At 42.0% G+C, this 24106-nt stretch overlaps 1 protein-coding gene across 1 annotated transcript in view; it reads left to right on the top strand.

The window, feature by feature from the left end:
* Positions 1-4264, top strand: part of LOC137622729 (mitochondrial intermediate peptidase-like) — a 75926-nt gene extending 71662 nt beyond the window's left edge. The window contains exon 10 of the mRNA XM_068353322.1: positions 2880-4264. Within this exon, the coding sequence (XP_068209423.1) occupies positions 2880-3054 (175 nt within the window). The 3' untranslated portion in view covers positions 3055-4264. The remainder of the gene's footprint in view (positions 1-2879) is intronic.
* Positions 4265-24106: the final 19842 nt, after the last annotated feature.

Here is a 24106-nt window from a genome sequence, read left to right on the forward strand (position 1 = left end):
CCTAGTGTGCTTGGCTTTGGCTAAAAGGGTCAGTGAACTTCATGCCTTCAGTAAGAACATCGGCTTTTCTACAGAAAAAAGCCACTTGTTCACTTCAACTTGGTTTTCTGGCCAAAAATGTTCTGCCTTCTCGTCCTTGGCCTAAATCTTTTGATATTCCTTGCTTATCAGAGATCGTAGGCAACGAACTGGAAAGAGTATTATGTCCTGTTAGAGCTCTTAAGTTCGATTTAGCTCGTACTAAGTCATTACGAGGGAAATCTGAGGCATTATGGTGCTCAGTTAAGAAACCTTCATTGCCTATGTCAAAGAATGCTTTGTCATATTTTATCAGATTTTTTTAATACGAGAAGCTCATTCTCACTTGAATGAGAAAGACCGATGTTTGCTTAATGTTAAGACGCACGAAGTTAGAGATATAGCAACCTCCGTGGCCTTCAAGCAAAATAAATCTCTGCAAAGTATTATGGACGCGACTTTTTGGAGAAGCAAGTCAGTGTTCGCGTCATTTTACTTAAAAGATGTCCAGACTCTTTACGAGGACTGCTACACACTGGGTCCATTCGTTGCAGCGAGTGCAGTAGTGGGTGAGGGTTCTACCACTACACTTCCCTAATTCCAATATCCTTTTAATCTGTCTCTTGAAATGTTTTTAATATTGTTTTATGGGTTGTTCGGAAGGCTAAGAAGCCTTTCGCATCCTGGTTGATTTGGCGGGTGGTCAAAGTCATTTCTTGAGAGCGCCCAGATTAGGGGTTTGATGAGGTCCTGTTGTATGGGTTGCAACCCTTGATACTTCAGCTCCTGGGAGTCTTTCAGCATCCTAAGAGGATCGCTGGGCTCCGTGAGGAAGACAGACTTACAAGGCAGAGTAATCGTCTAAGTCAACTTCCTTACCAGGTACCTATATATTTTGGTTTTGTTATATTGATAACTGTCAAAATGAAAAAACTCTTAGCTTATACGCTGTAAACTTAATTAACTCTGGTCTCTACCCACCGCCTTGGTTGTGAATCAGCTATTATATATTCACCGGCTAAGTTAAATATTTAAAAATGATATTTTAATTATAAAATAAATTTTTGAATATACTTACCCGGTGAATATATAAATTAAATGACCCTCCCTTCCTCCCCAATAGAGACGCAGCGGGACGAGAAGAATTGAAGGGTTTGTTTACATGCAAGAGTGGTATCTGGCCGACAGTTGGCGCTGGTGGGCACACCCGCAACCTTCATAGCGATCGCTCGCGAGTTTTTTGAGTGTGTTTTCTGTCGAGCCGCAGAGTTGCAGCTATTATATATTCACCGGGTAAGTATATTCAAAAATTTATTTTATAATTAAAATATCATTTTTCCAAAAAAAATTTGCACTTTTTTAAGGGAAGATCATTAAAGATTTATAATGTAATAACAAGAGATTTTCAACCCTACTCAACATTGTTTTCATATTTGTAATAGATATAGAATGAAATATCTCTGTTGTGAAAACCAGTTTTCTCACTCTGGAACTTTACCTTAAGACTAACACTGGGGCATTTGGTATAAGTTTATTCTCTGTCTCTCTCTCAGTCTCTTATTTGTTCTTATTTTATCATTAGTTTGAATAGTTTCCTTTCTTAAAAATAGTGATTTTTTATTGGAAAATAGTAAATTTAGAATTTTTACAAAATAGCTGGTTATCTGATACCTTTTCCATACTAAGAAAGAATTGTGTTGTGTATTTTATCAAAGAAAGTTCTTTCAAGATGTAAAATTATAATATTCGATACAATTTTTGTTAAATCAAAAAGATAATTTCCCTCATTTTTAAAGCCAGAAGTCTTTGGCTCTGAAAGTCTGTTTCTTCCATTTGTTTTCCAGCCTTTTTATTTTTTTTTTGTCTGTATAAGTGAATTTATGTGTATAACTTTTGTAAGTATGTACCAATTGGTCAACGATGTATATGCAAATCTGCCGATAAGCAGGTGAACTGTACTATATATTCAACGAAGTTTTGTCAAGATTTCTTTTTACTGACGTAAAATGTGTGCCACCACCAAGTCAATGCAAATCATGCATGTCCAGTGCTGATCAAGTGTCTTCAGATGACTGTTTTGAATTTGACTGGATGCAGCAGAATTCCTCTTGTGTCAGTAACAAAATATTCAAATGCCTGTGAATTTTCAGTGGACTCTCATTAAACATCACCTTTGTAAGAGTAAAACTGTGAATTTCTTTCAATTTACAATGTACATTTAGGATTTTAAGGTATGATAGATAGTCTGAGACTGGCGTCAGCCCACAGCGAGTGGGATAAATGTTCCCGGACAAGAACAGCTGTTGCTTCTACCTAAAAGGTTTTGGGGTTTATAATTGGTTATTCGTCTTTGGTTTTGTTTTTACCGTTACCAAAATGAAACATGTCTTAAACCTTGGATTCCTCTCAAGTTCAACTGATGAATTATTCACTTTTAGGTTTTGTATCCTTTGGAAATCAAATTTTCCTATCAAACTAACTATTGCTTTTATGGATTCTATATTTTTATTGTTTAATAAATACTTGCATTTATTAAAGGAAGAAGATTACATTACTATAGCTGTAAGGGATAACTTGCCAAGGGTTCATAATGAAAGATTATAATAAAACAATATACCGTAACTTAATGCAGTAAGGAAGACACCATTTGCAGTATGAAACGGGACTAATTGTTGAATTTGTCAGTTGAAAATCATAGGCATGTGAGTTTGCCTAACACTTTACTTACAAACAATTTAGATTATAAACAGCTCCTTGGAACCTCTTTAAGTACGTAAGTTGAGGCCTTTCTGTATTTTGATTTAATCTATCCATATAATGTTTTAAGGGATTCATTGGTTGGAAAATATTTTATTCAACAGAGAAATGGGTGAAAAATATCGAACAGAAGTGCTCGCACATGGAGGAGGGAAGCCGCCTCTTGCCATGGTTGGAGAATTTCTAGGCCGAGAAGTCAGCGCAGAGGTCATGGTTGAAGCTTTAATGACAGACTTAGACTTGAAGAAACAAACGGTTGAAAGGGTATTAAGGAGCTAGTCTTTAGCTTTCTAATAGAATATTATGTACAATTTTATCTTCCAAAGAATTTGTCCAAATGTACAGAATGTCTACCAAGATATTATCCACATTTATGAACAGATAATAGAAAATTATGCCTTTTGTTTTTATTCAATCCTTCCCTGTTGTTTTACCTTTTATCCTGCTGTCTGTTTTTCCTTCCGCCCTCAGGACCCTGTTATTTTTACTTCAGTGCTGCCCTGCTGATTTCCTTTGATCCTGTCCTGATGTCTTTCCTTTGATCCTTCCCTGCTGTTTTCCCTCCAGACCTCTTACTGCTTTTCCTTCAGTCATACCTTGGTGTTTTCCCTTTGGTCCTGCCACTGTTGGGTTGCCTTTGATCCTTCCCTGCTCTTCTTCCTTTAGTTCTGACCTTCTATTTTTTTTTCAATGCCTCCTTGTTGCTCTTCCTTCAATCCTTGAGCATATCTTTAAGGCAAAAATGCTAGACTGAGCATGTGTCTCAGTCCGTACATTGTTCACTGATATTTCTAGCTGTGTAATTTTCCTATGTATGTAATATTCACCGGTGCTGTATTTGTGAGAAATATGTGTATTCCGTAAAAAATATGGAAAAGTTTTCCTAATGTAGATGAAGGGTTTAACATCATGGCGGCTGCGATGTGATTTGGATTACTGTATATCTTCAGCCTGCAATTTACTTCACGAAGGATAGGTACAGTTGGATGCAGGAAATCCTGGCACACCTTGCTCTGAGATAGTGCACCCTATCACACCCTTACTTCACAGCAGATTCCTGTATGTCACCCTGCCCACTGCCTTTGCCATCTCTCCCTACGCAGCCTATTTGGTTACTCATCATACAGTAAGGGTGTGATAGCGTACCCTTCCTCAGAACGAGGCGTGCCGGGAATTCCTGTGTCTGACTGTACATATACTTAGTATTTCAATTTGATTTGCACTTGAAGTGACTATAGGAGATGGAAATTATTTATTATCTGTGATAGAGACTACTTTATTCTTATAATAAACAGCTGAATGATGCTACATGAAAAAACTCAGGTTTTTAAGCAAGTGGAAAATATGTTGGTATGTGATGTTATGTGTTTGACTATTGTATTACTTTTGGTAACTGAAAGAATGTGGTTTTTTATTGGGATTTTATGTGTTTTGTATAATACTGTATGTATAATTGGCGAAATGTGTAAATATAAAAGAATTTATTGTATTGAGTCTTTTTATCGCCTGATTGTTTTGCAAAAGAATTAATTTCAGATTGTTTATGACTTTCCATTTCAAAATGGAACAATTTATAACAGCCAAAATCTTGAGATTAGGAACAGTGTCTCAAGTGACAATCCCTATTCTGGAGGCATGTTGTGGAATGCATTCTTGCTGGAGGGGAAGACATAACAGCCTGAGGAAACTTGAAAGTTCAATGCAGTATGCTGCATTTTGATGCACATTGCTTCGGCAATCACCAGCCTCCCATAGTCATCCTCCTCTTGAACAACTTTTGTGCCGCTTACGTATTGATGTATCCAGATTACCTAAGGGTCATAGTCTAGTGTTGTAACCCATTCATGAATAAAAATCGCAAGAGTATATGGGTTACTACAGATATTTTTCAATATTTCATGGTGGCCCTTCTGTTTTTTGTGCCACACCGAATTGTTTGTAGTCCACCTCTTATTTTATTTGATATACTGTATATCAAAGTGTTACATGGACCATAATTTATTCTTTCTAGTCACAATTTGAACTATACGTTTGCTTAGAATCTGTACTATTATGGATAAATACTATAGTATAGTTGCTATTTATGCATACAATTTGTGAATGGGGAAAAATTGGAAAGAAAACTGTAAGGTATCGTTTAGTTGCTTGTTATTTACTATCGCGTGTGTGATGTTACTGCATGTGTGAATGAATGTAAATGCAAACCTATTAATTGCTTATTGTTATGGCTGATGTTTTGTCATGCTTAAATTACCTTTGATTTAACTAACAAATTATCTGAAATGGATTCACATACATAAAATAATGTTGGTGAGCTTTAAGCCTCTCTCTTCATTCAATTTTCTTACTTTCTTTAGGCCTGAACTAGATAAGGGCATCAGGCAGGTAGTGTCAGTGGTGTCTACTTGTAATAAAAAGCCAGCTGGATGTCTATTTAAATTTCATCTCGTGCATTAAACCTTAACAAGAATAGGACTTGTAAATTTTGTGGGGGTTTGAGATTTCGTTATACTATTTTGAACCTGTTTCAATATTTATATCTGTATCGACTTTTAATTCAGTAGAATATATTTATCAAACCTAGCGGACCACAGCATAACCGATTATTATATGAAAACCACAGAGTTACATTTCTAGACTCGTCTTAAGATTTGGTTTCAGATGAGAGGGGAAAATTAGAACAAAACAAAGTTAGAGAAACCTTATATGAAGGTACTGTAGGTCTGTCATTGCACCTAATATGATGCACTGTAGACATTACTCAGGGTCTTTGCACTGTTCCTTCAGCTCATAGTTGCACGGGCTTTATATACTTTTACTTTTCCCGATCTTCGATGTCTTACAAACTTACAGCATGGGTTTTTATGTTGAACAGGCTGACATGTCTTTTTATAGCTCATATATGAAAGATGTATTTTGATATTGTTTATGTTAATTGTTCATTACTTCTCTTGTTGTTTATTTGTTTCCTTATTTCCTTTCCTCTCTGAGGTATTTTCCCTGTTGGAGCCCTTGGCCTTATAGCATCCTGCTTTTCCAACTTGGGTTGTAGCATAGCTAGTAATAATAATAATAATAATAATGATAATAATAATACTAATAATAAAAAATAATAATATAATGAATGTAATATACAGAAAGTAATGTAGTTGGAAAATGAAGGGACCTTCTACAGTGTGCCACACAAGGCACATTGTAAGTGGTGCTAAAGGTTCTGTGATGAATCCCATAGGAATTCCTATACAGGAACATGGTTTACATCCTGTCACATTAATTCGATATCTGCATGGTGGAATGACTTAATATCCCAATTCTTTGAAAACTTAATGTGGCTCTGTAACATTTGATATTGCCTTATTTTAGTTATATGCTTATTATATAGAATGTTCTGCTATACATTATTATTTTTTGGGAAAATGCTTTTTTTTTAACATGGATTTTTAAATATTTAACTTAGCCGGTGAATATATAATAGCTGCAACTCTGTTGCTTGACAGACAAAAAACAGTAAAAACTCGCCAGCGATCGCTATACAGGTTGCGGGTGTGCCCACCAGCGCCAACTGTCGGCCAGATACCACACTCGATGTAAACAAAGACTCAATTTCTTCTCTGTCGACGTGTCGACAAGACGTACTTTACTCGCTGTTGAACCTGGAGTTTTTCCCATCATATTTGGTGAAGTACTTTAATTTGGTTTGAGCTTTCGCAGTACAGGTGTTTTTCTTCAAATAAATCCTTGAACTCTTTTTTGGATCGGATTAATTGTTGATGACTTAGATCGTTTTTTTTTTTTTGGAATTTTCCCTTGACTAATTCAAAATGGCTGACCTTTCACAAGTTCCCAAGTTCAGAAAATGTAATGCTAGGGACTGTCATAGGCGTCTTCCTAAGGCTTCTCTCGACCCTCACACTGTTTGTTCCAATTGTCGGGGTAAAACCTGTCAATTGGAAGATCGGTGTGAGGAATGCGTGGGCCTGTCGGAATTCGATTTTCTCGAATTTGAGAAATATACACGCAGACTAGAGAGAGATAGGGTTAGGAGAAGTTCTTCTAGGTCGGTAGATTTTTCCTCTCCACATGCCCCTGAACCTAATCCTTCCCCTGTAGTGGTTGTTCCTAACCCCCCTCCTAGCACTCAGGAACCGTCGATGCAAGACATGATGCGTGCTATCCATGCCTTGGGGGAGAGAGTTGAGGCCCTTGCAAGTGACCGCAATCAACTCATGGCGGACGTAAAGGAACTAAAGTGCCAAAGTGCCGCGGCTGAAAGTGTTAAAGTGCCTAGTGTTTCTCAAAGTGTTGTGAACAGTGTTGCGCTTGAGGGTTCATCTGTTCGTGCCTGTCGTCCTCCTAGTCCGGGACCTCTTGCAAGCTCCCAAGCCCAGGGGAGAAGCAATGTCGTACGACTCATGGGTTCGAGAGGCCTTGATCAGCGAACAGACGTTCCCTCTATGGTATCAGGCGTATCTCCCCAAGATCGCCCCTACCAACGTAAGACGAGAGAGCCCATTTTTACCTCGTCGTCCGAAGGTGTTTCTCGTAAGAAACCTTGGACCAAGGTCTCCCGACCTTTGAAGCGTAAGTCGGTCCCTTCAGGACAAGTCCAACGTCCCGGTTGTAGCCACTGGGACAGTTCGGACTCGTTGCCGTCATCTGATGACTGCTCGCCTCCTAAGAGAGGAAAAGCTATGCCGCCTCAGTCGCTCACCCCGTCTGTTGCCGCACCTGCTTCCGTAGACCCTAAATGGGTATTACTGCAGGACATGCAGTCCAAGCTTGCGTCCTTGATGGAGGACTTCAATGCGGAGAAGGTTGCTGCTGAACCTTCTGGCCAACAACCATCCAAGCGGTCTGTTGTGCGTCCTGTTGACGTTGAGGTAGCTTTCTCGCGTCAACCAGTTGGGGTAGCCCCTCCACCGATGCGACCCAGTGTGGGTTGCCAGCCGCACGTTGACGTTAGGCGACGCACGGAGGTGGTTGTTGACGTTCAGGACGTTCATCAACCATCAGAGGTGACTTGTTTTGACGCGGTGCGTCAACCTCCGCAACCCGGTATGGTGTTGACTGCACAACCCAGACGGTCTAAACAGTCTCGGGTGGACGCTGTGCGTCCTCGTGCAACCATGGTTGTTGACAGTTCCCAGACTGTGCAGCAGTTCCATGACGCTGCGTCCGGCTCCGTCACGCATGCACCAGTGCGACCGGACTCGGCGAGTCAAACGTTGCCCACTCCTTTGCCGTTTCCTCATCAGTTATCGGATGAGGAACTATCAGATGAGGACGTTGCTGAACCACAAGAGGATCAACCTTCAGAACTTGATGAGCCTAAGGCAACTCAACCATCCTTGGACTTTAGAAAAGTCATGGCTGTATTTAAGGAGTTGTTCCCTGACCACTTTGTTTCTGCGGCTCCTCGTTCGCCGCCGTCGGAGTTTGTATTAGGCGTACCTGCTACCGTACCTGCCTTTACTAAACTCGTTCTCTCTCGCTCATCCAAGAGAGCTTTGCGGCTGTTGGGAGATTGGTTAGAGACCAAGAAGAGTTTAGGAAAGACAGCATTTGCCTTTCCCCCATCTAAACTCTCGTCTAGATCGAGCGTCTGGTATGCCACGGGAGAAGTTCTCGGCTTGGGAGTTCCTGCCTCTGCCCAGGGCGACTTCTCAAGTCTTGTAGACTCTCCCCGCCGCCTTGCCATGAGACGCTCGAAGATTTGTTGGTCACCATCGGACCTGGACCACCTTCTTAAAGGTATATTTAGGGCTTTCGAAGTCTTTAACTTCCTAGACTGGTGCTTAGGAGCCCTGAGCAGGAAAATCTCTTCTGCAGATAAGGATGTTTCCTTGCTCATTATGTCCTGCATGGACAAGGCCGTCCGTGATGGGTCCAACGAGCTTGCCGCCTCTTTCACGTCCGGAGTCCTAAAGAAGCGAGAGTCTCTATGTTCTTTCCTGTCTGCTGGAGTGACGCCATGCCAAAGATCTGAGCTTCTCTTTGCTCCCCTTTCCAAGTGCCTGTTTCCTGAAGTCTTGATTAAGGAAATTGCCTTGTCTTTAGTTCAGAAGGACACACACGATCTAGTTGCGTCCTCAGCTCGCAAAGCTCCCCCTTTGCCTACATTGTCTGCCAGACCGAGGATAGACACTCCAGCGTCTCGTTTTATTCCGCCCTTTCGTGGCAGAGCCTCCAGCAGGGGAGGTGCTCGTGCCGAAGGGAAGCGAGGGAAGAGGAAAGGATCCAAGTCCTCTAAGGGCAGAGTCTGACTGCCCGCAACTTCAGACAGCAGTAGGAGCCAGACTCAAGAACTTCTGGCAAGCCTGGGAGAAGAGAGGTGCAGATCAACAATCTGTGAGGTTACTCAGAGAGGGGTACAAAATCCCTTTTGTACGCAAACCCCCTCTAGCGACGTCCCCCATCGATCTCTCTCCCAGGTACAGAGAGGAAGAAAAGAGACAAGCCCTGAAACTGGAAGTGTCTCTTTTGCTAGAGAAGGGAGCGGTGGTCAAAGTCTCGGACCTTCAATCACCGGGGTTTTACAACCGTCTCTTCCTAGTATCAAAGAAGACAGGAGGTTGGAGACCGGTGCTAGACGTCAGTGCTCTGAATGTCTTTGTCACAAAGACGAAGTTTTCCATGGAGACCACAAAGTCAGTCTTAGCAGCGGTCAGAAAGGAAGACTGGATGGTCTCGCTAGACCTAAGGGACGCCTACTTCCACATCCCCATTCACTCAGACTCCCAACCTTTTCTGAGATTCGTCTTCGAAGATGTGGTTTACTGTACCAGTTTCGGGCCCTGTGCTTTGGCCTAAGCACAGCTCCTCTCGTATTTACGAGGCTGATGAGGAATGTGGCGAAATTCCTCCACTTATCGGACATCCGAGCCTCCCTTTATTTGGACGACTGGCTTCTCAGAGCCTCTTCCAGTCGTCGCTGTCTGAAGGATCTCAAGTGGACTCTAGATCTGACCAAGGAATTGGGACTCCTTGTCAATTTGGAAAAGTCGCAGCTGGTCCCATCCCAAACGATCCTGTATTTAGGGATGGAGATTCACAGTCAAGCTTTTCGGGCTTTTCCGTCGGCCCCCAGAATAGATCAAGCCCTGCTCTCCATCCAGAAGATGCTGAAGAAAGAACGCTGCTCAGTCAGGCTGTGGATGAGTCTGGTAGGGACGCTGTCATCCCTGGAGCAATTTGTATCACTAGGAAGACTACACCTCCGTCCTCTTCAATTCCATCTGGCTTTTCACTGGAAAAAGGACAAGACGCTAGAGGCGGTCTCGATCCCGATTTCCGGAAAGATAAAGTCTTGTCTGACTTGGTGGAAGGACAATATCAACCTAAGAGAGGGTCTTCCCCTGGCTGTTCAGATACCCAACCACGTTCTCTTCTCGGACGCATCGGACTTGGGCTGGGGCGCGACGCTGGACGGTCGGGAATGCTCAGGTCTGTGGAACTCGAGTCAGAGGAGCATGCATATCAACTGCAAGGAGCTGTTGGCAGTTCATCTGGCCTTGAAAAGCTTCGAGTTTCTCCTTCGAGGCAAAGTGGTGGAAGTAAACTCGGACAACACCACGGCCTTGGCGTACATCTCCAAACAGGGAGGTACCCACTCACTGACGTTGTACGAGATCGCAAGGGACCTGCTCACCTGGTCAAAAGGTCGAGACATCTCCCTAGTAACGAGGTTCATCCAGGGCGACTTGAACGTCCTAGCAGATTGTCTCAGTCGGAAAGGTCAAGTAATTCCAACCGAATGGACCCTCCACAAGGATGTGTGCAAGAGACTTTGGGCCACTTGGGGTCAACCCACCATAGATCTCTTTGCAACCTCGCTGACCAAGAGGCTTCCAATATATTGCTCTCCAGTCCCGGACCCAGCAGCAATACATATAGATGCCTTCCTCCTAGATTGGTCACATCTGGATCTTTACGCATTCCCACCATTCAAGATTGTCAACAAGGTACTGCAGAAGTTCGCCTCTCACGAAGGGACAAGGTTGACGTTAGTTGCTCCCCTCTGGCCCGCGAGAGAATGGTTCACCGAGGTACTTCGATGGTTAGTAGACGTTCCCAGAAGTCTTCCTCTAAGAGTAGACCTTCTACGTCAGCCACACGTAAAGAAGGTACACCAAAGCCTCCACGCTCTTCGTCTGACTGCCTTCAGACTATCGAAAGACTCTCGAGAGCTAGAGGCTTTTCGAAGGAGGCAGCCAGAGCGATTGCTAGAGCAAGGAGAGCGTCTACCATTAGAGTCTACCAATCGAAGTGGGAAGTCTTCCGAGACTGGTGCAAGTCAGTTTCTGTATCCTCGACCAGTACCTCTGTAGCCCAAATAGCTGATTTTCTCTTATACCTGAGAAAAGGACGATCCCTTTCAGCTCCCACTATCAAGGGCTACAGAAGCATGTTGGCATCGGTCTTCCGGCATAGAGGCTTAGATCTTTCCAACAATAAAGATTTGCAAGACCTCCTTAAGTCTTTCGAGACCACTAAGGAGCGTCGTTTGGCTACTCCTGGGTGGAATTTAGACGTGGTCCTAAGATTCCTCATGTCAGACAGGTTTGAGCCTTTACAGTCAGCCTCCCTGAAAGATCTCACTCTTAAGACCTTTTCCTGGTATGCTTAGCCTCGGCTAAAAGAGTCAGTGAGATTCATGCCTTCAGCAAGAACATTGGATTTTCGTCGGAAAAAGCTACTTGTTCGCTGCAACTTGGTTTTCTAGCCAAAAATGAGCTACCTTCTCGTCCTTGGCCTAAATCTTTCGATATTCCCAGCTTATCGGAGATCGTAGGCAATGAACTAGAAAGAGTCTTATGCCCTGTTAGAGCTCTTAATTTCTACTTAGATCGTACTAAACCTTTACGAGGCCAATCTGAAGCTTTATGGTGTTCAGTTAAGAAACCATCCTTGCCTATGTCAAAGAATGCTTTGTCATACTTTATCAGATTGTTAATACGAGAAGCTCATTCACATCTGAGTGAGGAAGACCGATCTTTGCTTAAGGTTAAGACTCACGAGGTTAGAGCTGTAGCAACTTCCGTGGCCTTTAAGCAAAATAGATCTCTGCAAAGTATAATGGACGCAACCTATTGGAGAAGCAAGTCAGTGTTCGCGTCATTTTACTTGAAAGATGTCCAGTCGCTTTACGAGAACTGCTACACACTGGGACCATTCGTAGCAGCGAGTGCAGTAGTGGGTGAGGGCTCAACCACTACAATTCCCTAATTCCATATCCTTTTAATCTGTCTCTTGAAATGTTTTTAATGTTGTTTTTATGGGTTGTCCGGAAGGCTAAGAAGCCTTTCGCATCCTGGTTGATTTGGCGGGTGGTCAAAGTCATTTCTTGAGACCGCCCAGATTAGGGGTTTGATGAGGTCCTGTTGTATGGGTTGCAGCCCTTGATACTTCAGCTCCTAGGGGTCTGTCAGCATCCTAAGAGGAACGCGAGGCTCCGTAAGGAAGACGTACTTACAAGGCAGAGTAATCGTCTAAGTCGACTTCTTCCTTACCAGGTACCTATTTATTTTGTTTTTGTTATATTGATAACTTCCAAAATGAAATAAAAACTCTTAGCTTATACGATGTAAACATATTTAACTGGTCTCTACCCACCTCCTTGGGTGTGAATCAGCTATTATATATTCACCGGCTAAGTTAAATATTTAAAAATTATATTTTAATTATAAAATAAATTTTTGAATATACTTACCCGGTGAATATATAAATTAAACGACCCTCCCTTCCTCCCCAATAGAGACGCAGTGGGATGAGAAGAAATTGAGTCTTTGTTTACATCGAGTGTGGTATCTGGCCGACAGTTGGCGCTGGTGGGCACACCCGCAACCTGTATAGCGATCGCTGCCGAGTTTTTACTGTTTTTTGTCTGTCGAGCAACAGAGTTGCAGCTATTATATATTCACCGGGTAAGTATATTCAAAAATTTATTTTATAATTAAAATATCATAATTTTTGCTTTAGCTCAATTGCATGGATTTTATGTAGATATTTGCTTTGCTTGGAATATGTAATTGTCTTTGCTGGTTGCTTGCCTTTGCTAAGAAAAAATATGTACATACATCATCACCTTCATGATTTTTTTTATTACAACCTTCTGTCAGCTGTTGTATTTAACGTTTGTTATTAATCTTTCAGTTGTCTCTAAATGATGAATTTTGGACCCGTTTAGCTCAAGAGCCTCGACAATTTGACTGTAGTTGTTTGTGAGTAGGATCTGCTTTTGCATGTTTTCGTTTTTTTCGTCAAATTTTATTCACAATTTGTGAATGCTTTTATAAAATATGTAATGTTTTATGAATTCTTTTGCATGGCATGGACAGTGTATAACTCCTTAGTTATACGAGTAATATTGTATTTTTATTAACTATTTATTATTTTTAATCTAAGCTTAAAAGTGTGTTTTAAAATAGCTTAAGACTGCATTCAATACGTTTTTGTTAGGAAAGAAAATACATTATATATGGCAAATTAAGGTAAATGTTCCACTACATTTTTGAGAAGTGAACCACCGGTTCAAAATAATGAAATTGTCAAGTCTAAGAAACAAGTATGTTGTCAAGATTGAACATTACTATAAATAAGACAACGACAGCTACCTGTATGAAAAGGAAAAACCTGGGAGTTAGTAAGATGTCAGTCTTGTGAAAAAGAGTGTTTGCAAAGCAATTCAAGTCAGAAGATAGTGACCCGTGCCCCAATACCCCTAGTCGCTAGAGTGTGGTTAATGGACCCTTCGTAAGGAGAAAATTGCAGCCGAGTCAGTGAATCCTTTTTTTTTTAAAAAAAAGCAAAGTTAAAGAGCCAAACCAAGACTCAAGACAGTGACCAGCACCAACGCCTAAAAAGAAAACAGTCGAAAGGAAATAGGATTCGTAGGAGTTCCCCAATCCACCAGGAGTTCCCCAATCCACCGGCAATATCCAAAGAATACGTTTCAACCTAGGCACAGAGTTGCCGTCACCAGGTAGAGAAAGGTCCGTTTTCTTTAATATTTACATTTAACCGGAAACTTACTTGAAATAGGATCACATTTCATTTGTCTTAGACATTGCCCAAAGTCATGCTCTATCATCATCATCTTAATGAAAAAGGCAAGGACAAAAATAACAAAAGGCAGTCAGCTGATTAAATCCTTTATTCAGCACTGAAGTTGATACAAAAGAAGAGAAATCTCTTCAAATATAAGACATTAGATGCAGACATGAAATTCTTTGGATATTAGTCACCGGAAGAAACAGGTTTGGATGGCGAGAGGGGTGACCTTCAGCTGCAGTAGATATATAGGTAAGCCATTGTCTTTTATTGCTTTGTAGATAATGTTGATCAAGTTGCCATGTGTCACAAATTTTCTAATTAGAATAACTAATTATTTGATATTTTCCAATTAATTCATGGTGTAGATCTAGATTCAGATATGATACATATGATTTATTTCATATATTTTTTAAGGATTAATCATGGAAATTATCAGAAGATTTTACATATAATGTAGTTATAGAATCATTATTTTTGTTACTCAGAAAAAAAAGGGGAAAAAATTCTTTTTTAAAGTTTCCATTTATCCATAACATCACAGAATTTTTAAATTTAATTTTTGAGGACCAAGTGATTGTTATATTAGATAGAAAGAAAACAACAAATTACTTTGGTATCAGACGAAATGTGTAAATTAATTCTATATTATTACAGTACAGCGAACTCTCGCTTCTTCGCGGTTCGACCATCGCGGATTCACCACTTCGCGGGTTTTTTCCATAACCCATATATATATACATATCGCGGATTTTCCGGAAATTTCGAAATTACCGCGAAATCTGAAGACCCCCAAATACGATAGTTTGTTACCTGTAATTCCATTAATACTGTAATTAGTAATATCTGCTCTTACTGATTGTTCATTGCATTACATATGATATATAATTCAGCACAAAAAGAAATAAAACACGAAAAGAGAATGTGATCATACGATAATACAGTACTGTATACAGTACGTAGTAAAATTAAATCGAACATGAAACACAAATCAGATGCAGTCATACCATATTAGAATGGTGTAAGGCTGCTGATGGCTACTATACTACAAATGTAATGGATGTGCATCTTTTCCATGATTCTTTTGTATGTATACGTACGTAGTACTGCATCCAATAATATTCTTTGTTACAAAAATCACATTTCGAATAAGTGTACGAGAGAGAGAGAGATAGAGAGAGAGAGAGAGAGAGAGAGAGAGAGAGAGAGAGAGAGAGAGAGAGACACATCCTACAAAAGAATAAAATAGCATACGTAAAGCTATTACGTGTACAGTATTATTATTGTTATTATTATTATTGTTGTAGTTGTTGTTAATAAAATTATTATTGTTATTATTATTATCATTATTATTATTATTATTACTGTATTATTATCGTACGATAATTCAGTACTGTATACAGTACGTAGTAAAATTAAATCGAACATGAAACGCAAATCAGATGCAGTCATACAATATTAGAATGGTGTAAGGCTGCTGATGGCTACTACTGTACGTACTACAAATGTAATGGATGTGCTTCTTTTCCATGAATCTTTTGTATGTATACGTACGTAGTACTGCATCCAATAATATTCTTTGTTGCAAAAATCACATTTCGAATAAGCGTACGAGAGAGAGAGAGAGAGAGAGAGAGAGAGAGAGAGAGAGAGAGAGAGAGAGAGAGAGAGACACACACACACATCCTACAAAAGAATAAAATACTGTAGCATACGTAAAGCTATTATTATTATTGTTATTATTATTATTATTATTGTTGTTGTTGTTAATAAAATTATGATTGTTATTATTATTATTATCATTATTATTATTATTATTACAGTACTGTACTGTATTATTATCATTATTTATTATTATTATTATTAATACTGTACGTACATACGGTATGCGCGGGGTATCTTGTATGAGTTGGTAACCTACGCATCATATACTGTAAGACGGGTTGTGATTGGTTCAAGCGCTGATAGATGACGAATCAGAACTCAAGTTTTGTTATCTAGCCTGTGATTGGTGTTTTGCCATCATCTCCAGCTTCCAGCATCTAGGTTCTCGCGGGCCCGGGTCGTCCACTCTCTGTTCCCGCGTATCGCTGAGTAGACGTTCTTAAGTTTGTGAAGTTTAATCTGTGCTGTGTGCGAACTTTTTGTCAAATCCTACTGTACAATGGCTCCCAAGCGTTCTGCTTCTACTAAGGCTGGTAGTGAGCCTAAACGCCACCGAAGGATGATGACGATTGCTGAGAAGGTTACGCTTCTCGATATGTTAAAAGATGGTAGAAGTTACGCGTCCGCTGCGCGCCATTTTGGGATCAATGAATCTACTGTTCGCTATATCAAGAAGGACGAGGCGAACATTAGAAAGACGGCTGCAATCACCTTTAGCAGATCAGCGAAGCGAGTCGTTACAACGCGTAATAAAACGATCGTACGCATGGAAGGTGCTTTAGCTGTGTGGATTGCCGACTGCCGGAAGAAGAACATAGCCTTGGATACGAACACCATCCGAACAAAGGCTTTGAGCTTGTATGAGAATTTTGCTGCAAAGGAACCTCAAGACGACGACGGCAACCATGCTGAAGAAGATGATGATGCAGATGATCCTCAACCAGGGACATCCACTGATTCCCAGCCTCAGAAACAACGTTTTTCCTCCAGCAAAGGATGGTTCGCGAAGTTTCAGAAACGCTTCGCTCTGAAAAGCGTTTCCCTGCATGGCGAGGCTGCTTCGGCTGACACTGCCGCTGCTAAAACTTACGCGAACCAGACATTCAAGAATATTATCGCCGAAGGTGGATACAAGCCGGAACAAGTCTTTAATATGGATGAGACTGGCTTGTTTTGGAAGAGAATGCCGTCGCGAACTTTCCTGTTCAAAGAGGAAGCCAAAGCCTCTGGCTTTAAAGCATTCAAAGATCGCGTTACCCTCGTGATGTGTGGCAATGCTGCTGGATTTTTGCTAAAGCCGGGGCTTATTTATAAGTCGAAAAATCCTCGCGCTTTGAAAAATAAAAATAAGAATCTCCTTCCCGTGTACTGGATGCATAATCAAAAAGCATGGATTACGAAGATGCTGACCTCCAACTGGTTCCATCAGTGTTTTATCCCGCAAGTCAGCAAATATCTCTTAGAGAAGGGCTTGCCATTCAAGATCCTTCTCCTTATGGATAACGCTGGTGGACACGCAACTGACCTGTCGCATGAGGGCATTCAGGTTGAGTTCCTGCCACCCAACACCACGTCATTAATTCAACCGATGGACCAGGGGGTTATTAGGGCGTTCAAGGCCCTCTACACGAAGAACACCTTGGCGGACCTCGTTGCGTGTGTGGATGCTGCCCAAGAGGATGAGGATGAAGATTTTAACTTGAAGGCGTACTGGCGGCAGTACACCATAGCCACGTGCCTGCAGAATATTCAGAAGGCACTTCAAGAGATGAAACCTGCAACTGTGAATGCGAGCTGGAAGAAGTTGTGGCCCCAGATTGTTTACGACGACGAGGGATTTACACCTGCTGAAATCCAACACTCTGCAATATGCAAATCTGTGCAGTTGGCTGCCATAATTGGAGGTGACGGGTTTGGCGACATGACGACTGAAGACGTCGACGAGTTGTTGGACTGCCATTCCCAGCCCCTAACTGACGCAGACCTCGAAGACCTGACGAAATCGGCAAGCGAAAAAGAGAGTGAAACCCAGGAAGAGACCCAAGAAAATGTCGAAGAAACGGGCTTAACATTAGAACGGCTTGCCAAGGCCTGCAACCATGCAAAGGAGTTGAAAGAAATGTTGCAAGAGTGGGACGAGGATATGGTTCGGTCGATGCAATTCTGCAACAAGGTTGATGACATAATGACTCCCTACAAGATGCTCTTAGATCGAAAAAAGAAGCAGCGGCAACAACTTCCGATCACAATGTTCTTCCAGCCTCGCAAAAAAGAGCCAGTTACTCCTGCTAGTACGCCTTCGGAAGAAATTGAAGAAGTTTCCCAGGAAGAAGTTGAAGAGGTGTCCCAGGAAAAGACACCTCCGTCTGAAGAGACGTAAAATACTACCTTGCTGCACAGTAGAACACATCATCAGCTTCATCATCATCATTTCTACTGTGCAGCAAATTCATCGCCATCATCATTCAAGCTTTTCTTGAACTTCTTTCGTGGTGAGTACAGTAACAATCTTTATTTTTTACTTTAATATTCTCACATTCTAAAACTGTATTTGTGCCTGTTTTATAGTTTAGTACTGTACTGTATGCATTAAGTTAAAGGGAAGGTTTTAAAAGTCTACATGTTGTAACCTATCATATTTTTTTTGTTTAAAATTTACATTTACGTACGTAAAACAATCTCTCTCTCTCTCTCTCTCTCTCTCTCTCTCTCTCTCTCTCTCTCTCTCTCTCTCTCTCTCTCTCTCTCGTAAATTGATTTTTTTTGTTTAAAATTTACATTTACAGTACGTACGTAAAACAATCTCTCTCTCTCTCTCTCTCTCTCTCTCTCTCTCTCTCTCTCTCTCTCTCTCTCTCTCTCTCGTAAATTGTTTTCCTGTTTTGCTACGTACAATATGTACTGTACAGTACTGTATGATTTTATATAGATACGGTAAATTATATTTGTAAGGTAACATATTTTGTAAATGCTTTTACTGTAAATACTGTACTGTATCATTATTTATCACTATCATCATGCGCGTTAAATGCCTTGTTTGTTCTGAGCGTGGTTGTTTACTGAGCGTACAGTACTTTATGACGCCGTCGTTTCAGGCGGCGTCATAAAGAAAAACATTTCATTTGGAAGTCCTAAGAAAAATAAAGTAAAAACATTGGTAATAAAAAAATCAACATACTGTATAATCAATATAATCGATGCAAAAACTAACCTATACATATATGTGTACACTAAATGAGTTTGTTTCTTCATTATGATCAGAGATGAACGTAAACAAAACATTGGTTGCCATTTTTTATCAAGCTTTTTAGGTGTTTAGGAAACGCATGATATAAAATCGCCTTTAATATTTGTGCCTGTTTTAGTTTAGGGTGCTGTAGTACATGCATTAAGTGTTCTGTACATTAAAGGGTGGTTTGTTAACAGTACTACGTACAAGGGAAGGTTTTAAAAGTCCGAATATACATGTTAAATAAATAGGTAAATATGATGTCACTACTTCGCGGAATTTCACCTATCGCGGCCGGGTCTGGAACCTATCTACCGCGATAAACGAGGGTTCACTGTATTAGGAAATCTTTAAAAGCAATAATATATATATATATATATATATATATATATATATATATCTGTATATATAATATATATATATATATATATATATATATATATATATATATAACGGATTTTGAGCGAAGCGAAAAATCTATTTTTGGGTAAGATAGCCATGTCGTCCTGATGGAAGTTCCTTAAAGGCAGCTTCCTAGGGTATATTACAACTACGGCGATATTCCCAGAGAATTTACCTTAAGGTACCCAGAATTCTAACTCCTGGAGCGAGTATCCCTAAAAAAGACCTTAGGGATATCGTAAATATCAGTGGACGTATTCTTGACACGCCTCATAGCAATCTTTACCCCGAATAGAGTTAACACTTCGTAGGGGTCAAATGGCAAGAAAACGAAAACGAGAAAGAAAAAGGGGAGAGCCGTTCGTAAGGCCCTCTCTTCTCCCGTTTCGTAAGCGTGCCCTGCGCCGATTCTGGCGCCATCTGCATTCCTTGTAGCGAAACACGAGGTGCTACAGATACTGTATGTAGGGAGGGGTCCTACGGCCCTTTCATTGAAAGGGAAGGGCGGGTCCATCAGGACGACATGGCTATCTTACCCAAAAATAGATTTTTCGCTTCGCTCAAAATCCGTTTTTTGGGCTCAAGCCATGTCGTCCTGATGGAAGTATACCAGAGCATTACTGTATCTGTGGATTCTCAAAATGTGCCGTACTCCTCAGAAGTATTTCCCCCAGTCGACGCGACCTAGAGACCTAAGATGTTACCGTCATACATCTTTTCAACTAATCATAAACCATGATAGAGCTTCCTGCCCCCAACAGGGAAGAGTCTTACTAGACTCTGGGAAAGTCTCGAAGAGTACATATATCTAAGTATGAACCCCAGGCAAGCAAGTATAGTGGTCTCACCCCATACTGGGTAAGCGAAGTTCGAAAAGAATCACTGTGTCAATATGAAATATCGACCAGTCCTCCGCTCAAAACACGTATTGGGCAAAGGTTCATATCCGCTTAGGAGGAAACTCGTAAATCCGTCACCATCCCTTTATGGGATGGAGTCCTCCAGCTAAGGGGAAGCATAAACCAATGCAGTATTAGCTTGCATAAGGGAACATTCTATTAGAATTATCCCCGGTTAAATATACATAGAATGAATGCTCACAGGTGAAGGAGACGCAAGGTTCTCAAGAACCAGTTTATTGACAGACAATAAACAAACAGGTTAACCACACTCATATATATATATATATATATCTATATATAAGAGGAGGATAACTAAAACTTTAAGCATAAGTATGATAGTAAACAGAAACTTGTTTGTCTGAAAGAAAAAACATTGGAGCCACTTTTAAGATACCAAAGTATCAAAGTCAAAAGTCTGTTTTACTAATCAGTCACATTAGCGTTAGAAACGCTCGGCACACATGTTTGCACTTATGCTGGGTTCACCTTTGAAAGTGGAACAGTCAACGTGGGTCACCCAGTACCCTCACATAGTTTGTAGTACAACATGTGACTACATACTCACCCTGGAATTAATTGTCCCAATTAAGCTACTGTTCCTCGCAGAGTTAAACAGCAGGGTTAACGACGCAACCCACTGCCACCACAGAACCTCTTAGTTGCTGCACTTGCTTCGCATAGTGACGAAAGAACACTCTGGAAGACTTCCAGCCAGTGTACGAACGAAGATGTCCAAAATCCCTACAACTAAAGAAGTTTAAGGATGAAGCAACTTTCCTCGGATCGTGACCTGTGGGTGAACAGTCAGGATCCGCTCTGCGAATAATATATGTGATTTTCGCCCTGAGTTGTTTCAGTAATAAATTTTGAGCCTGACGTTTCTCCCCTGGCCAGATGGCCATCCTTGAAGTCTGAAGTTCTACGAAGATAGACCTTTAGGCATTCTACTGGACATAGAGATGCATCTTCTTTCAGAGGGCAGATTCTTCAGGGACCCCACCTGATGGTGGGTAACTCGGTCTTGGTGAGAAACGTAGGATCCGGAAATAGGTTCAGTTCACCCATCCAGGAACTGAACATGACCTTCCTCTCTCGAGAGGGGTATGGTCTCACTAACCCTGGCCCCGGACGCGAGTGCAAAAAGGAGGATAACTTATGGGTCAAATCCTTTAACGCACACTCCTTATTGTTCAACAGCGAAGCAACATGAAGAACTTTTCTAAAGACCATGAATTGGGCTTTGGAGGTGCTAAAGGTCTGAGCCTAGCGCAGGCTTTCGGAACTTTTATAAAAGATCTCGTTAGCGAGGTCGACCTGGAAGGCATATAGAATGGGTCTTGTCAAAGCAGGCCTACATGATAAAATCGTGTTAGTTACCGATCCATAACCATGGAGATGGATGAAGAAAGACAAGCAGAAGTCCGTCGTGATCTCCTGCGGAATCTTCGTCTGACAAGGGCTACCCATTCTCTCCAAGATGACTCATATTGCCTTATAAAAGGTTTGCACTTATAATCCTCTAGGAAGTCCATGCTGGCTTTCGAAATCCCGAAACACTTTCTCACCTGTTAAGGAAAGAAATCATGAGCTGCTGGGCCCGGGTTTTCTGTGATGAAGCGCAGACAATTGACTTCTGGACTCACTGGGTCAGAACTGGATCTGGTAGCGGTCGAAACTCCAATCGTAGTTCCAATGCCAGAGGGAACCCCACACTGTTCGGCCACTTGTGGGCCACTACTGCCGCTACTCCCTTAAATGATCTCAGTTTGTTGAGGACCCTCAACAGAAGGTTGTAAGGAGGGAACAGATAAATCCTGAACCATCTGTTCCAGTCGAAGGACATCGCGTCCATAACATGAAAGAAAAAACTGCTTCCGCCAAGGGGTCCTCGTACGGGGACACAAACAGGGGCAACTTCTTGTTGTCTTTCGTCGCAAAGAGGTCTAGCCGCAGTTCTGGGACTTGACTCAGAATGAAGGAGAATGGTCCTGCGTCTAGGAACCATTCCGACTCTATCGGTGTGAACCTGGATAGAGCGTCCGCTGTCACATTGCGGACTCCTTAAAGGTGAACTGCTGACAGGTACCATTTCTTCTTCCCCCAAATCGGAAGATGGCCAACATCACCTGGTTGAGAGGTGGCGACCCTGATCCTTGTCGATTCAAGCATCTCACAACTCCCCCGCTGTCCAGCACCAACCTAATGTGGATCGAGCGATGCGGGGAGACTTTCTTTAAGGAAAGAAGGACTGTCATAGTCTCTCAAAAATGACTGTGAGAGGTCTTGAATAGACTGGACCAAGACCTTTGGGCCTTTTTCTGATGAGAGTGAACTCCCCATCCCTCCTTCGAGGCGTCTGAGTGACTCGTCACCGACGGGGGAGGTGGATGAAGAAAAACCGACTTCCTAAGGAGTCTGGCTTGGGACCAAGGCCTGAGAAGAGTATTTCGACGAAGCGGAACTGGTCTTCTCAGATCTCTTCGCGCATCTGATGCATAACTACTCCAATCTCCGGTTGCATCCTTTAGCTGTGCTCTTAGCACCGGGTCTGTCACCGAAGAAAACTGGAGAGACCCCAGTACACTCTCCAGTTCGCATCTGATATCCATACGGAATCTAGAAGTCTCTTGACAGAACCAGCTATCTCCTTTCTTTTCTCCGCCATGACGGAGAAAACGGTGTGACATTAGGTCCCAGTGGATTCACACCCACCGGAACTTAGAGATGGAGGAAGTTGAGACTTTTCCTGTTGATCTTGAAGCCTAGATAATCTAGGAAATGGATCACATACAGGGAAGCTTGCAAGCATTCTGTCCTGGGTGCTGCCCACACCAGCCAAAAATCCAGGTAGGCTACTACCTGAATTCCCTTTAGGCGTAATTGACTGAGAACTACGTTCGCAAGCATCGTGAAAATCCTTGGGGCTATTTTAAGCCCGAGAGGCATGGCTTTGAAGACGTATAGTCTTCGTTGTAGCCTTAACCTTAGGTAGGAGGGGAATCGACAATAGATTGGAACGTGCCGATAGGCGTCTGACAAAACTATGGAGGCGGTAAATGCCCTCTTGGGCAGTAAGGTCCTTATGTGTTGTATTGTTAGCATCTTGAACCAGTAGTTCGCTATGAACTTGTTAAGTGGCGACAAGTCCCAGAATGACTCCGAGTTTTCCGAGTCTTTCTTGGGAACACAAAACAGCCTCCCTTGGAATTAGATGGACTTTACCCTTCGGATCACTTTTCCTCTAACAGTTCATGAATGAACTCCTCCAGAACGGGGGTGGAGTATCGGAAAAACGCCGAGGGTATGGGGATGGAGTGCTGTACCAGCTCCAGCCCAGTCCCTTCTTGAGTAGGCCGTGGACCCAGGGATCGAAGGTCCACCGATCCCAAAAGCGTTGGAGACTCCCTTCTACCAATATCATCTCGCTCGGACTGTTGTCCTGAGGTCTTGCCTCTCTGACCGCGACCACCCATGAAACCCCTTCTCCTTGAGGGGCGCCTAGACGAAATTCTGGCTGCTCCTCTAGGCTTGTTCGACAGGCAGTTGACTGACCTTCGAACGATGGGTTGAATGCCGGAGACTGTGTCGACACGAATTGGGGAACCCACTGAAGTGTGGTCGGGGTTTTTTTCCACCATCTGGGGCACTGAGGGCATCAGCAAATGCCGTTGCTGCTGATGTCTACTTGACTTAGCTGGCCGAGAAAGTATCCTAATCCTTTTAGTCTTCCTCCAAGGTTGGGGACCCCATCCGGGGAAGAATTTCTCTTGGTAGACAGGCCCCACTCCTGGAGAAGATTTCTATCGTCCATGGTGGCCCTATCAACCTTTTTTGACCGACTCACTAGGGAAAAGGTCTTTGTCCCAACTGTTGGAGGAGATTAGTTTCCTTGGCTCGTGCCTCATCGTAGCCCGGGCGAACACGAATTCCCTACAGGTTCTCTTCGCCCTGACGGAGCTGTAGAGATCCTTCGTCACAGTGGCCAGATGAGTCTTGATCACAACCATGAACGTTTCATGGACCCTGGGATCACTTGTCATCGTCTCAAACGTGGACTGAAGAGACAAAGAGGCAGCTAGTCTTT

This window comes from Palaemon carinicauda, chromosome 29, assembly GCF_036898095.1.
Source record: "Palaemon carinicauda isolate YSFRI2023 chromosome 29, ASM3689809v2, whole genome shotgun sequence".
In the NCBI taxonomy this organism is placed as follows: Eukaryota; Metazoa; Arthropoda; class Malacostraca; order Decapoda; family Palaemonidae; genus Palaemon; species Palaemon carinicauda.